Source organism: Typopeltis vanoorti, chromosome 4, assembly GCF_054136105.1.
Source record: "Typopeltis vanoorti isolate ZY-2024b chromosome 4, IOZ_Tvanoo_1.0, whole genome shotgun sequence".
In the NCBI taxonomy this organism is placed as follows: domain Eukaryota; kingdom Metazoa; phylum Arthropoda; class Arachnida; order Uropygi; family Thelyphonidae; genus Typopeltis; species Typopeltis vanoorti.
In genome coordinates this window covers 4,166,343-4,181,741 of record NC_143552.1, presented here as the reverse complement: position 1 = coordinate 4,181,741, position 15,399 = coordinate 4,166,343, and the positions used below count along the sequence as shown (strand labels likewise).

Below are 15,399 nucleotides of genomic sequence, written 5' to 3'. Positions count from 1 at the left end.
CCATGGGTTGTAGCAATGATGTATTTTCTGGAAGAAATAAAACTTTCACTATTATTTTAATGTCTAATATAACCTACTTTCATTTAGAAGTGTCCCTTTTTTTTACAATGTCATTGGCTCTTTACCCAAAATTCTGGAGCATTACTGAAGTGTTATAAACTAATATATGAAGAATAAAAATAGGAGAAATTTTGGACATACCTTTTTGGATGTTGTCACTTGTGGGGGAAGTGCCACTTCTCCACAAGTTCTGAAGATGGCGGTTGTTGAAATAGCTCACACCATGTCACTCCCAACCCTGACTTTTTTCTTTAAATCTCTCCTCTTCCCCAAAAATATAATTTCTATTCTATCTTCAAATCTTGGAAGTTTATTTTCCACTTGGTTGTCTGCAAGGAGATGTGCTTTGCATTATGGGAGATACTGAGACAAGGAGTGATGAGAGCTTGGTCCACCTTTACTATGAGTTGCCTCAGTCCTGAACTACTTCAGGCACAAACTTTGTTTGCCTACACTTGGGTAAAGGATTAAACTAAATTCATTATAGTCGAACCAAGTGGAAAATAAACTTCCAACATCTTTATCTAAATCCAGAGTAAATTAATAATAAGGTGGTGGTACACCTTATAATCGCCGAACTTTATATATAGTTTCTATATTCGGCATGAAACTCTTTGAGTTTCTTATTCGGCTCTGAAACAATATGGAATATAATATTCCTTAACTTAAATAAGTTCTTGGCACCGAATTGAAGCCTTTGGCTCTTCATATAATTAGAAATATAATTAGAAGGTGGTACACCTTTTGGCAACTCGTATAAGTAAATATGACCTCTCCATTGCTTCTGCCTTAGTATCACCACTTCTGGGTCTGCCTCCCACTGACGAGACCTCAATAAAGGTCGAAACCGGTTTGGGTAGTGGCCCTTCCCTTAATGCATAGCTTTATACATGCCCGCAAGGAGATGTGCTTTGCATTATGGGAGATACTGAGACAAGGAGTGATGAGAGCTTGGTCCACCTTTACTATGAGTTGCCTCAGACCTGAACTACTTCAGGTGCAAACTTTGTTTGCCTACACTTGGGTAAAGGATTAAACTAAATTTATTATTACTATCTTCAGATCCTTCTCTCATCACCCCCCCCCCCATCATAAAACGCTCGCTACCTACCCTTAATAATAATATTATACATATATTAAAAACCCAGTGTAAAATCTTGTTATAAGAATTGTTACTGTTATAAGAAAATTGTATAAACAAAGAAATAACTCGGGCGGGATTAAAAATGTACAACCTGAGGCTAGCATAACTCGCGAAGGTCAACGAAGTACAGAGTTTCCCGCATTAACTCAGAGACCGCAGTGTGGCAGAGAAGATCCCTCCAAGAGAATTCGGACGATTCAATTTGTAGGAGTTCCAAGGTCGGGAGAGCAGAATAAAAGGAGGAAGAATCAAGGGAAAAAGAACTTGACTTGCTGTAGACTTGGCTTTCTGTTCGACCTTTTTCTGTTCCAGCTCTCACTGAGTTTCCTGTGTGTCCTGCCTTTCCAAGGACGGGGATCCACTGTCCACCAGCAGAAGTCTGATGATGTTAGGAGGTTCATAATAGCAGTGACAGTATACTCCGGAAATCCCACAGCTAAGTTCCTTGACGATCTCCACATGTGAAGTATCATCGATGTCGTGAAATAGTGCCAGATTGTGGATTTTATCAGCAAGAAGAATGTGTCAACGATCTATAGGATCTTGTATGATGAACTGGATGACAAAGTAGCAAGTAAGATTCTATGTAGAACTTTCATAGATGTGAAATTCATGGCAAAGATTGCTGATTTTATAGTTTGTTAGTATAAAGAACAGTAGTAAAGACGGAAAGCCGCCCTTCTATGTAATTGTGAAGTAGTTTGAAGAGCTCAGAGGAATTAGCTAATGTTATATATTGAAAGGGAATTGTATGTGAAAGTTTTAGTTAAGCCTAATAATGTGTATAGTCTGAGTTAAATTAATTTAAAGTGAGTATAAGTCTGTTCAGTGTCTGAATTATGTATGATCATATTTATGGCATTAGTCATTAAGCTTAAGAGAGAAATGTTTAATTAATCGAGTGGAGAGCCAGACACAGGATTTACATTGCTTCCATGTCATTTTGTTAAGTAAATTAGAGTCAGATAATTTTTCTATGTGTAGTATTAACCTTTATATGTACCTTGATTTAGCATGAATAAATTGTTTTGTTTGTCAATTAACTTGCCTGATTCTGCCTTACCAATGCACTTCTCATAAAAAGATAGAACCTGTGTGACCTTAAAAGTAAGAGTGACCACTGCTGACTTATAGTAAGTTTCACCTGTTGCTTGACTTAGAGATAAATATTAGAGATAATTCTGTGTTGTGCTAGGCATTTCTCTTGCATGTATAGGAAAGATATACAATTCCTCTACGTGATCTCTGATGGCGCAGTCGTAAATACAAATAAATTTTCAAAGATCAGTGTGAGAGAAAGCCAGCAAGTTAGACAAAGGAATTGGCTCCAGCCAGAGGCAATTCCTAAATTCTAAACACGTACACGTGAAGTAGCATAGTTACGACCTTGAGAGGGAGGGGGGGTTAAATTGCTAGACTGAAAGGATTAAAGGTGATAGACTATTTCAAGCAATGAAATTACGCTCAGCGTTATGACAATTAAAAGTTAAGTTAAATAAGATAAAGATAAGTAAAAGAAAAAATATTGAATAGAGATTTTGAATTGAATCGAATAAATAAAATTAAACCAAATTGACCTGCTGTGGGACCTGTTCATGAAAGTTTGCCAAGGAAAATATACCCGAGGAATGGAGGGAGAGTGCATCTCCTTTACCCCATCTACAAGGGTAAAGGGGATGCACAAGACTGTAAGAATTACAGAGGAATAAAGCTGATGTCCCACACAATGAAAATCCCAGAAAGGGTTCTTGATGGAAGATTGAGGAAAGGAGGTGGAGATTGCAAAGGAACAATTTGGCTTCATTCCTGGTAGATCAACAACAGATGCTATCTTTGGGTTACGTCAGATGATGGAAAAGTTTCAAGAGAAACAACGGGAGCTACATCTGGCATTTATTGATCTGGAGAAAGCATACGATAGAGTGCCAAGGCAAGAAGTCTGGAGGTGTCTGAGGAAGAAAAAGGTACCGGAGAAATATGCCAGGTTGGTGCGAGAGATCTTTAGAAATGTGAAGATGAGTTCGGACCTGTCTGGGACAGACAGAAAGTTTTCAAGTAACAGTTGGCTTGCATCAAGGGGTCAGCATTAAGCCCGTTTCTGTTTAATATTGTGATGGAGGTGGTGACGGAGAAGGTGAGAGAAGATGCTCCTTGGACAACGTTGTATGCAGATGACACCTTGCTGTGTGCAGATTCAAGAGAAGAAGTGGGAACTAAACTGGAAAGATGGAGAAAAGTACTGGAAGAGAGAGGTATGAGACTGAGCAGATGGAAGACAGAGTATATGTGTTGCACAGTGGGCAGTGGCCAGGAGACAGATCTGGAGCTGGAAGGAAATATCATCAGGAAGGTGAGGGACTTTAGATACTTAGGTTCAACAGTGGAAGAAGATGGAGGGGCTGAGAAGGGAGTGGGATGCAGGATACAAGCGGGTTGGAGGAACTGGAGGGAGATGGCTGGAGTGTTATGCGATAAGAGGGTGCCGATCAATCTGAAAGGCAAAATCTATAGGACAGTAATGAGGCCAGCTATGACGTATGCTATAGAAACTGTGGCCCTGAGGAAAAATAACATCAACAGGATGGAAGTAGCAGGAAGGGAACAGTGAAAGTTACGAACTTAGGAGCGAAGATACAGGAGGCAAGGTCGAGATGGTTTGGTCATGTGATGAGGAGGGAGGATGAATATGTGGGAAGAAGGGTCATGCAGATGGATGTGCAAGGGAGGAGGACGCGTGGGCGGTCAAAGAAGAGATGGAGGGAGCTGGTAGAAGAGGACTTGAGGATGAAGAACTTGGATGTGGTGACAGCCCAAGACAGGAGGATGTGGAGGAGACTCATCATCAACAGTGACCCTACTTAAGTGGGAGAAGCTGCAGAAGAAGAAGAAGAAACGAAAAATTTTACACCAGGTTTTTTGAAATAATTCCCCCACTTCCCCATATAAACTCCCCTTCCTTTAACAGCATATGAAGGCACATCGCTGGAATAAGGAGACAGAAAACAACCTCCAAAAAGGTATGTCCAAAATTTCTCCTGTTTTTATTCTTCATATATTAGTTTTATAACACTTCAGTAACACTTTATCCTAGAATTTTGGGTAAAGAGAAAATGATGTAAAAAAGGCTATATTAGCCATTAAAATAATAGTTTATTTTTAGAAGAGTAACATGGGGATTTTCCCAGAAATAATACCTATAAAACTTTCACATTTGCAAATAGATCATTAAGAGAATTTGGATGACGAGGTGGTTATCTAAAAGCAAAAGAGCATTGAAAGCTAAGTTATTTCTCGTGGGAGGAATGACGTTATCATGCTCAGGACTTTCTCTCGGCCAGGAAACACTCCTTGAGGCTTGCAAGTATTTGCGTGGTAAATTGAATGGTGCGTTAATTAAAACTCATGCCTCATATAAGGGATTGTCGCAATTAATTTTGCTGCGTTAATCAAATCCTGCGTTAAGCAAGGGATACTTGTACTGTGCTTCATCACACCATATACAAATTTGAAAGCCTTTTTCGAATTCGCATCAGATTTCAAAAGCCAACTAAGTCCCAAACGTGGTTACATTAAACTTGTCAAGATTTGGAAGACATTAATTCTTAAATCTCCTGCCCAACAGCCAAAACTCTCTTCCATAGAGGGCATCCCTTCTTACGATTTGAAGCATTTAGCCTAACATTTTTCACCTAGTGTTGTTATCATTTTTATTTTGTATCCCAGAAGATGTCTCTTTGACATACAAAATATTAGAACTGTTAAACCACTGTTTTATTTGTGCTGTTTTCATTCCATTAAACCTTTATAAACTATAGTTATGATTGATGCAGTGTTTAATGATATAATATTTCTTTTATAGTGGAAAACCACAGTCTGTTAGCGTTCAACTGTTTCCAGCCACAGCAGATAATTTGCAAAAACAGTATGTGAGGTTGTTGTTGATTTTAAAACTACCATCTGACGTAAGTTGCAAAATTTCCTAAACTAATCTTTAAAGGTGCCTTTGGCATTGACTATAAACAATAAAATTACACGATAACTACAGTAATTAACTTTAATGAAATGAAAGTACAGATATTTTGTACTGAAAATAACAGTATATCCTCAGTGCGTAGAAACAAGCAAATCAAAGAAACGAGAATACAAGGTACATACAGCACTTGGTGGTTTACCAATTAAAAACTGTTGCTGCATGCTAGAAATTAATATTAATAAATAACATTATTAAAAACTATTTTTGATGGTTACATAAAATAAGAATCTCGCAAACCTTGTGCAGAGAGAGACGGTTGTTATGATTCAGATTTAGCTGATGTAAAAGGGCTTCGTAACTTTCTTTGAAAAGGCATTCATATTTAAGCCTGCTTCTATGGAGAAGATGAGCTTCATTCCACTGGATACTGTGTTTAGTGTGAATACTATGTTGTGCCAGACCAGACTTTGGAGGTTTCATGTATTTGATATAATATTGATGTTCATTAATTCTTTTTTCCACAGAACGGCCTGTCTGCCCAAAGTATGTTAGATTGCATTCACAAGGTATCTGTTAAACACCAGCTAATGATAGAGATGACAGTTTGTCTTTTGTTGATGGCAACAAATGAGAAATTTTGTTGATAGGAAAATGTGGGAATGAGATGATACTTCAAAATTCTACCAATGGATTCAGAGATGCAATAAATATAAGGGATCGGAACCATGCGGTCTGTTGAAGAATCCTGAGGTGTTGGAACATAGGAGTCAATTATCTGCTGGATTTGATTAGGGCTGTAACCATTAAATTCCATTAACGTTTTGATAGTGAGAAGTTCTTCCCATAAGCTCGAGGGAGAGGAGAACAAATTATGTGCTCTATTAATTGAAGACTTGATAACATCAGTTTTTTGAGAGGTGCGATGAGCAGAATTTTGATGAAAGTATCTGCCAGTAAAGTAGGTTTTCGATAAACACTGGTTGATAAATTACCAGAAGCTGTGCACATAAGAAGAATGTCCAAGAATGGTAAACTACCAGCCTTTTCTTTTTCAATGGTGAATTGAATGTGTGGGTGAAGGCCATTGATCTGTTGTAGGAAAGTGGTAAGTTCATTTTCAGAATGAGGCAAAATAGCAAAGACATCATCAACATAATGAAACCAACGAGAGGGTTGGGGATGAAAGAATGAGAACAAGGTATCTTCCAGATGGTTCAAGATGGTTTGCCAAGAGGGCTAACAGAGGAGACAGAGGGCTATGGCAGTGTCTTCAACTTGTCTATAGATCTTCTTTTTCCAACTGAAATATCCTGATTGTATAACAAATTCAAAACTCTTTGCAGTATCAGGAGGATAATATTTTTAATTGCTACACCACTGACTGCTGTATGTACCTTGTATTCCCATTTCTTTGATTTGCTCATTTCTACGCACTGATGTATTATTATATTGTTATTTTTATGAAATATCTGGAGAATCATGGAATAAATTTGTTTCTAATTTAGAACATAATTTATATAAAATAAGACCCAATGTATGTAAGATTTTGAAACACTTAAATGTAGATACCAAAGAAAACATAAAATTAAACACTGAATTAAAATTAGAAGAATTTCTAAATTACTACACAGAACTGTGGACAGACAAATATTTTAAAAAAGACAACTGGCAAACAATTAACGAAAATGAAAAGGAAATAACTGAAGAAGAATTAGAAATTAGCCTGAAAGAAACAAGAAACGGGAAATCACCTGGAGAAGATAAGCTAGGTTCAGAACTATATAAATATGCAGGAACAAGATTCAAAGAAAGACTATTATCATTTTTAAATAAAATTTACTCAACTGGTATCTCCCCAATAGAATGGAAAAAAGCAATTGTGATTCCTATCTTTAAGAAAGGTAATAGAGATGACCCTAAAAACTATAGAGGTATCAGTATACTAAATTCCTGTTACAAAATATATAGCAGAATCTTAAATAACAAACTAATGAAATATTCCGAAAACTTTATTCTAGAAGTACAGAATGAATTTAGAAAAGGACGATCATGTATAGATCCGGCCTTTTGCCTAAAATTAATAATAGAGAAAAGAAGAGAATATAATTTAGAAACACATATTGCATTTATTGACTTGGAAAAGCATTTGACAAAGTTAAAAGAATCATATTATTTAACATATTAAAAGAAAGACAAATGCCAAATAATATCCTAAAAGCTATCACAAGTATATATGAAAATAATAGAATACAAATAAGATTAAATCACGAGCTATCATATACGAGAGAGAGAAACCAAGGGGTCCGACAGGGATGTCCCCTCTCAGCAACTCTTGTTAATATCTACTTAAATGAAATAATAAAAAATGGAATAAAAATTTACATCAAGGAATTAAACTTTCTCCTAAAGTTAACTTAAACACTCTCCTCTTTGCCGACAACCAAATATTAATTACAAATTCTGAAGATAACTTACAGAAAGCTATTTTAGATCTAAATGAGATATCCAAAGATTATGGTATGATAATATCAATGGAAAAATTGAAGAAGCTCAGAAATGGAAGAAAGAGTGCTGTAAAAGGAATTAGAGATGATAAAGGTGACATGAAAACTGGAGAAAAAGATATCCTTGAAGTATGGAGTAATTATTTCGAAAAATTGCTAAACGAAACAAGCAGTGATAGCACAGTGGTAAAAAACTCAACAGGCATACAGTCAGGAATACATATCCATACTTGAAGTAGAAAAAGCCATCAAAGGCTTGAAATGTGGAAAGGCAGTTGGAGTAGATGATATTCAACCAGAAATGCTGAAGTATGGTGGCATAAAAGTCTTACAGTGGCTGCACTGCATAGTTCAAACGGCAAAAACTATGGCCTTTAAAGGACAAGATTCAGCAAGAACTAAATAGTAATAGATAACAAGATCTTAGAACAGGTGAATTCATTTAACTACCTAGGATGTACGATCACATATGAAAAAGATATAAACGTAAAAATTGCAAAATATTTAAAAATAACAGGTGTAATTAGCTCTATATTTAAACCAAACCTAGTTCAAAAACAAACCAGGCTAAAAGTATACAATACATTAGCCTTACCGGTCTTAAAATATGGAAGCGAAATCTGGACAATAAAACAAAAAGACAAACAAAGATTAACAATAGCAGAAATGAAGTTTATGAGAAAAACTGCAAAGTATACCCTATTTGATCACAAAAGATACGAAGATATTATGAAAGAATTAAACCAAGAACTAGTAATAGAAAAAATAAAAAAATATAAACATAAATGGATGGAACACGTTCAAAGAATGAAAACAGAAAGATTACCAAAACAAGCCTTAAAGTACAAGCCATTAGGAAAAAGAAAACTAGGACGTCCTCTTAAACGATTCAACGATGACTTCTAAGGCAGGAACAGGCCATGCTAGGCCTAAATCCTTGATACGCATGATGATGATGAATATCTTGTTTCATTTCATTCAAGTTAATTACTGTAATTATTGTGTAATTTATTGTTTAAGGTAATAATATTGCATTTTAATAATTCTAATAATTCTAGCAGTCAGTTCATTGATATTATTTATTTTCACTATTATCATACAGATCCCCCCCCCCCCGTTAATTGGAATACTGCAAGAACTTACTGAAATTTTAGTTATGCTGAAACACTTAAGTGTCGGCTGTTATTCATGTTATGTTCTGATGGTATTAGCTCACAACACCATGAAGGTGTTGTAAGTTAAAATCATGTAGAAAGATGGAAGCATGGGAGGACAGAAGTTGTTCCCAATAATCTTAACATAGAGCAGATGTCTAAAGCTAATAATTAACTAATTTTTATTTAGCTGATTAGATTAATAAGCCAGTCTTTTGCCTTAGTCACAAAGACATCTTTCATGGGCACAAAGATATATATATATATTGAGCACATGCATACAGACACACTATTTTGTAATCTTTACAGTCAGTCTGTATTTGCCTCTCTACTAATGTGTCTGTATGCATGTGCTCTATATATATCTTTTTGCTTGTGAAAAATGCCTTGGTGACTAAGACAAAACATTAGCATATTAATCTAATTGGTCTAACAAATATCTAACAATTAATCTAAAATCAATTAAAAAATTAATCTAACAAATATCGAATGATAATTAACTAAAATTAGTTAATTATTAGCATTGGATATTTGTTTTTCCATTAAACAACAGGAGTGATAAAGACTACTTTCATTTGGTGAATTTTTTTACAGATGTTATAAGCTGTTGTGGCTGAGTGCCATAATTATGGTTTTTGACTTGAATCATTAACGATATTGTCAAACTTTTTATCTCAGCATGCTTTGTTACACTTTAATAAATAGGACATGGAAAGTGATGATGGGTATTCTGGGGAAGTGGGGGATGAAGGGTCTTATTTCAAGAATTGAGTCTAAGCAGGTGGTTGGATTGTGGAAGTAGACCATTATAGAACTATAAGTAAAGCAATTCACAATGTAGCAAAAAACACAACATATAATCTTTACACTGTTTTTATAAAATACTTCACACTACTGCATAAATATAATATTCACAGCACTTCATTTATGTAATCTTCCTATTATTATTAAACCACACATCAAAATAGCCATTCACGTTATCCATCTATTATCCATTTGCCAAACGACAAATCTTCATCCTTTGACACATTTGGGTGTATATAAAATGGCATGTACCTGCCACTTATAGGAAGAACTGTTGACTCAAAACTGAATTAACTGTTCTTCCTGTATATTGAAGGTTGGTAGACCATAATTCAATAAACCACTTTCAGACTGACAGCAAAAAAACACTACTACCTCTGTCATTTATGATGAAAGACATTTCTCAAGGATTAGGTCTTTCCCTTCTGTTATAATTTGAATTGATATGTACTCCTACTGGATATATATGATACTATGACAGTACTTCATAATTTACATTCTTACTAATCTTTCATCAACAATTTTCTTCCAAATCAGTATTGCTTGTCAGCACTCTAATATTGTCAGATCTGATATTTCTGTCTTTTAGAGCAGGGTTTCCAAAACCCTGCTCTAAAAGACAGTGGAACACGAATGTTCTGCAGAAGGTGAATAAGTGTTCCGTGCGAAGTTCTCCTGGAATTTGTCATTTAAGTTTTCTAAGCATTTTCCATTAATAAATATTTTATAGTGGAAATATTCTGAGGAGAATAATATTCATGAATATGTTGAAAAGCTTAGACCCAGAATGCCTAATAACATCTGTGTAGCAAACGTTAGTGACCAAGCAGTGTATTTTTAAACGTGGAAGTATTCATGAATTATCGTTAATTTTCACACATCGAAACCTTTCAACATTTGGGAAAGGGAATACCGCTGTTTATGACGAGTCATAAAAATTGCCTGCAACTGGATTATAACAATGGGTGGCATATCCTCTGTTCTCAAAACTGAAGGAAATGACATCTGTGTAGCAAATGTCAGTGACCAAGCGGCATATTTTTAAACATGGAAATATTCATGAATTATCGTTAATTTTCACACATCGAAATCTTTCAACAATCAAGAAAGAGAATACCGCTGTTTATGACCAATCATAAAAATTGCCTGCAAGCCGATTACAACAGGTGGTATATCCTCTGTTCTCAAAACTGAAAGAAATAACATCTGTGTTGCAAATGTTAGTGACCATCAGCAAGGAAGTATAAAGAAAATTTTTCCACTAAAATTGAAGATCAAGGTAGTCTGTATCCGGTTCTCAAATCTAGTAATACTGAATACTTTCTTCGCAAGTTCGTATTGTAGGGTGAAAGTTTTGAAACCGTAGTGCCATGATTTTTTAAAAGTAATAGGCCTGCAGATTTAAACTTTAATATGAATAAGAGACAGGGGACTTTGTTTAATTTTGGTATTAAGAAATCTCTTATTGAAGGTGTTTGTGATGCAACAGATAATGAGTCATCCACCACCAGCCTACAAAGCGATCTCCAGGATGTACAAGAGGAGGAGAAAACTACCAGCACACAGGAGAAAAAGCCTGCATTCACTCGTAAGTACTTATTATAATATAAATTTTTGGTGATCAGAATGGGATATGTCAATGAAAATTAGTACAAATTAATTTAATGATGTTTATGTTTAATTGATGTTTAAGTAATCATTAATTAATAATTAATGATCAATTATTAATTAATAATAAAAAATCAGCTAAATTAACAATTATTTATTAATTAATACATTACAAAATAACTAAGGTGTTCCGTGAAAATTTCAGGATTTGAGAAGTGTTTCGTCGTAGGAAAAGTTTGGGAAATGCTGTTTTAGAGCACTTTTGATTGTGTCAATTCATCACGATCTTAAACTTCTTCTGGAGTCCTTTCCTGCCATCTTGCATGAAACACTTGTTTTGCTAATTTCTCCTCTTGCACTCTGTTTAAGTAACCATACAATCTTAGTAACTCTGTTCATGCACTTTTAAATTTTATTTTTTTATTTTTTATTTTTAAATCATGCCTACATACAAGAAGCCATAATACCTATAGCAAATTAATGTTTCTTGTAAACTGTGGGCCTGCAAAGTAAAGTAATCTAATGATATTCCTTTTGAAGGGCTGGAGGTGTAGTCCTTGTGGAAGAGCAATCAGGTCTTGACTGTTAAGGTTGGGCATCAAAAAGGAAATGGAGATGAACTAAGTTTTTTTGGGAAAACAGGCAAAACTGTGTTTTGGAAGCAAGAGCACTGCAAGCTTTATTCTATGAATAGGATGGGAGAGTGCTATTATCAGTAAAACTTTAAAGCAGAGTTTTTATGTGTGCGTGCGTGCACATTAAAGATACCAAGAAATGATATATACTTGGTTTTAATCCTTTCCCAAGGAAGCAAAACAATGTTTTGTGTGTGAAATATATTCATGTCTTGTTAAGAATATATGTTCAACCTATCAAAGGGCTTGCTTGGTGAAATAATAATCCTGAAAAACACTTGCGTTAATAGGAAAATCTGAAGCAAGAAAATTCCACCATTACATGTAGCAAAAGACCAGGAAAAAAAAAGAGAAAAAAACAAACAAAAAAAACTGGCCATTCAATTACAAGAGGAGGAAGGCAGAATATAAAATGGCTATTTGCTTGAAAGGCTTCTGATGCTAGATCCAATTAAATATCATGTGAAATTGTCAAGTTCAGCAGCATAGGTTTTTACAAACTTATTCAGTGCATGTCCAGAAAGATGGGTAATGTAGACCAGGAAATCTTTTGTGAATCTTGATTGCTGAAATTGATATTGTTAGTTGTTGATTAGTTGGCATTTTTTCAGATAGTGAAGAAGTTGACTGTTGATAATCCTTTCCAGTATTTTGAACAACACCGAAGTGAGAATAATAGGTTGATAATTTAATAAAAATAACTAACACTGGGTTTATTGGTCATAAAGACTTGATACTACTAGTTACCTACTAGTTGCACCACGTAAACTAGTGGCTTCATCTGTGTTTGGGTGAACTTACAAATATAAATAAATGACAAGCTTTGATTATGAATTACTACAATACATTACTATACATTACTATATAATTACAATACATCAGTAAAAAAAATACCAAATATGTAGGAACCATTACACAAGTACAATAGAAATACATGGAACGTGGATGCTGGCACATGGTCAGTCAGCAAGAGCACTGCAAGCTTTATTCTATGAATAGGATGGGTGGAGAGTGCTGTTATCAGTAAAACTTTATAGCAGAGTTTTTATGTGTGCGCGCGCACACACACACACACACACACACACACACACACACACACACACACACACACACACACACACACGTGCACGTTAAAGATATCAAGAAATTATATACTTGGTTTTAATCCTTTTCCCAAGGAAAAGGATTAAAACCAAGTTCAGCAGGTGCGTCTGATAGTTAGCAGAGAAATTAAACTCTGAGTTTAGAGATCTGATGAGTGACTTTCAAATGCCACACAGAATCATCCCTTGGTTTCTGTTTAGGGTACCTTGTGAGTGGATTACCACTGTAGCCTCTTTTATGTTGCAGGAGCTGTAGTCTTCTATGTATGGCTTGGAGCTCTTATCCCATTCAGGTTGATAATTTGTTGATAGAAACATAATCTTTTTTGGAATTGGCTATATGTGTGTTTGCTACCATGCTGTAGGATGGATGTTAGCTGAGTGTAAAGATGACACAAAAAAAAAAGTTGAAACTTAGATGAGATTGTGGTCTGAATTATCTAGAGGTGCAGTCACCCCAACAGTGTACCTGGAGGGAGACCTGATTAAGAAAAGATCCAGAGTTTTGGATATGTGGAGAGGATTGTCAGCAATCTTAGTTGGGAGGTGATTTGTTTTGAATCGTTACTTATGTTAAGATCTGCAAATTCCCCCTCTACAGCTGCAATCACCTCTTGATTCGAAGAAAAAGCTGACCAGTGAGGAAGAGATCGAAGTCAGAGGGAGCCAAATTTTGGGAAGGGTGGATGTTCCAACAATTCACAGTGCAGATCCCTTAATTTTCCCATTGCCAAAACACCTTTGTGGGCAGGTGCACTGTCCTGATGAAAGATGATTTTTTCCTTCTGCAAACCGGTTTTTTCTCAAGAATTTTTTGCCTAGTCTGGTTAAAAGATCGGAATAATATTCCCCTGTTATTGTTTTACCCTTTTCAAGATAATTAATAAACAAAATGCCTTTAGCATCCCAAGACACTGATGCCATGACCTTTCCTGCTGATGGAACCGACTTTGTCTTCTTTGCTGTTGAACAACTGACTTCTGTCCACTGTTTTGACTGCTGTTTGGATTCTGATGTGTAATGGTGAATCCAAGTCTCATCCATAGTAATAAATCTATGCACAAAATCAGTTTTATTCTTGTTAAAATGTTCCAAGCACTGTTCAGAGATTTTCATGCGAGTGCATTTTGATCTTCTGTGAGCAAGCTCAGCACCCATCTTGTGCAAAGCTTTTTCATTTGCAATTCTTCATGCAAAATATATCCTACATATTCTTTTGAAGTGCCTATAGTCTCAGCAATTTCACGCACTTTGACTCGCATGTCATCCAATACTATATCGTGCACGATAAAAATCAAAAATTGAATGATTTCTGGTTTTGTTACCCTTTTTGGATATCTTTCTCATGGATCATCTTCAAGACTGGTACAGCCATGTTTAAACTCAGCAGCCCATTTCTTAATTGTCGAAAACGAAGGAGAAGAGTGCCCACGAACTTTTATGAACTTCGAATGAATTTCTTTCATCATTAAACCTTCTTTTACAATGAATTTTATAACCGCACGATACTGAATTTTATCCATTTCAAGGGATACAAACAATACTTTTGCTTCAAACAGCTGTATAAAACAAACTACTTGATAGAATGACTTATAATTTCACATGGATGCTTATGACAGATGTATGAACTTAGAAAAAAGGATCGTGCCGATAGTGTTGTCATTGTCTCGGAACAACAACAACAACAATAATAATAATAATAATCTATGGTTGAGGCCAAGAGCATTTCAGATCACCCTCGTATTTTTGGACTTTAAGAGTCACCAAAGATGATGACTTTGCTATAATGGAATTTTGATTGAATGAAATCAAGCTTTGTGAAGAAATTAGAGAAGACTGAATGATTTTCCGAATTAGGGAACAGTGGAGACAGCAGATGAGTGAGACTGCTGTCTCGTTCGCCTGCTAATGAGGCAGGGAAATCTTATCCCACAGGAGGTCAAAAAGAGGAGATGTAAGGTTAGGCATCCTCTGGGAAGGAATGTCAGATCACAAAAAAGCACAAGTACCACCCTTGTAGATGGACTCATACAAGGTGTAATTTGGACACTTAACATGGGTTGGTTGTAGCAAGGGATTTGAGGGTCATTCAAAAAATAATAGATTAGGTTTGGATGTCTGCTGATGGTGATGCACATCATTTAGATGGGTATTGATACCTCAAATAATGAAGTGAATGTGGAAGAAATTTTTGTGGGGAGGTTTTTGTTTATTTTACCTGCAGTAATGTTACAATTATTGCACACCATTACACAGCCTCCATCTGACAGTGAGTTGTCTGCCAGCTGATCTTCAGAATGCATTGTCATCCAGTTCGATTCTGTACATTGTCATGTGACCAGCCTATATAACTGTTTTACTGCTGTATCCTTGAAGATGAGAAAAGGGTGGATCTCTATGTATATCTTTGCCAT

General features: G+C 35.6%; 1 protein-coding gene across 2 annotated transcripts in view; it reads left to right on the top strand.

Annotated features, from left to right (window-relative positions):
- The window catches only part of LOC150107081 (uncharacterized), a 183,417-nt gene that overhangs the window by 43,654 nt on the left and 124,364 nt on the right, over positions 1-15,399 (top strand). For both annotated transcript variants that reach the window (XM_090390987.1, XM_090390988.1), the window contains one exon: positions 5,064-5,166. In XM_090390987.1, coding sequence (XP_090247113.1) covers positions 5,064-5,166 — 103 coding nt within the window. The remainder of the gene's footprint in view (positions 1-5,063; positions 5,167-15,399) is intronic.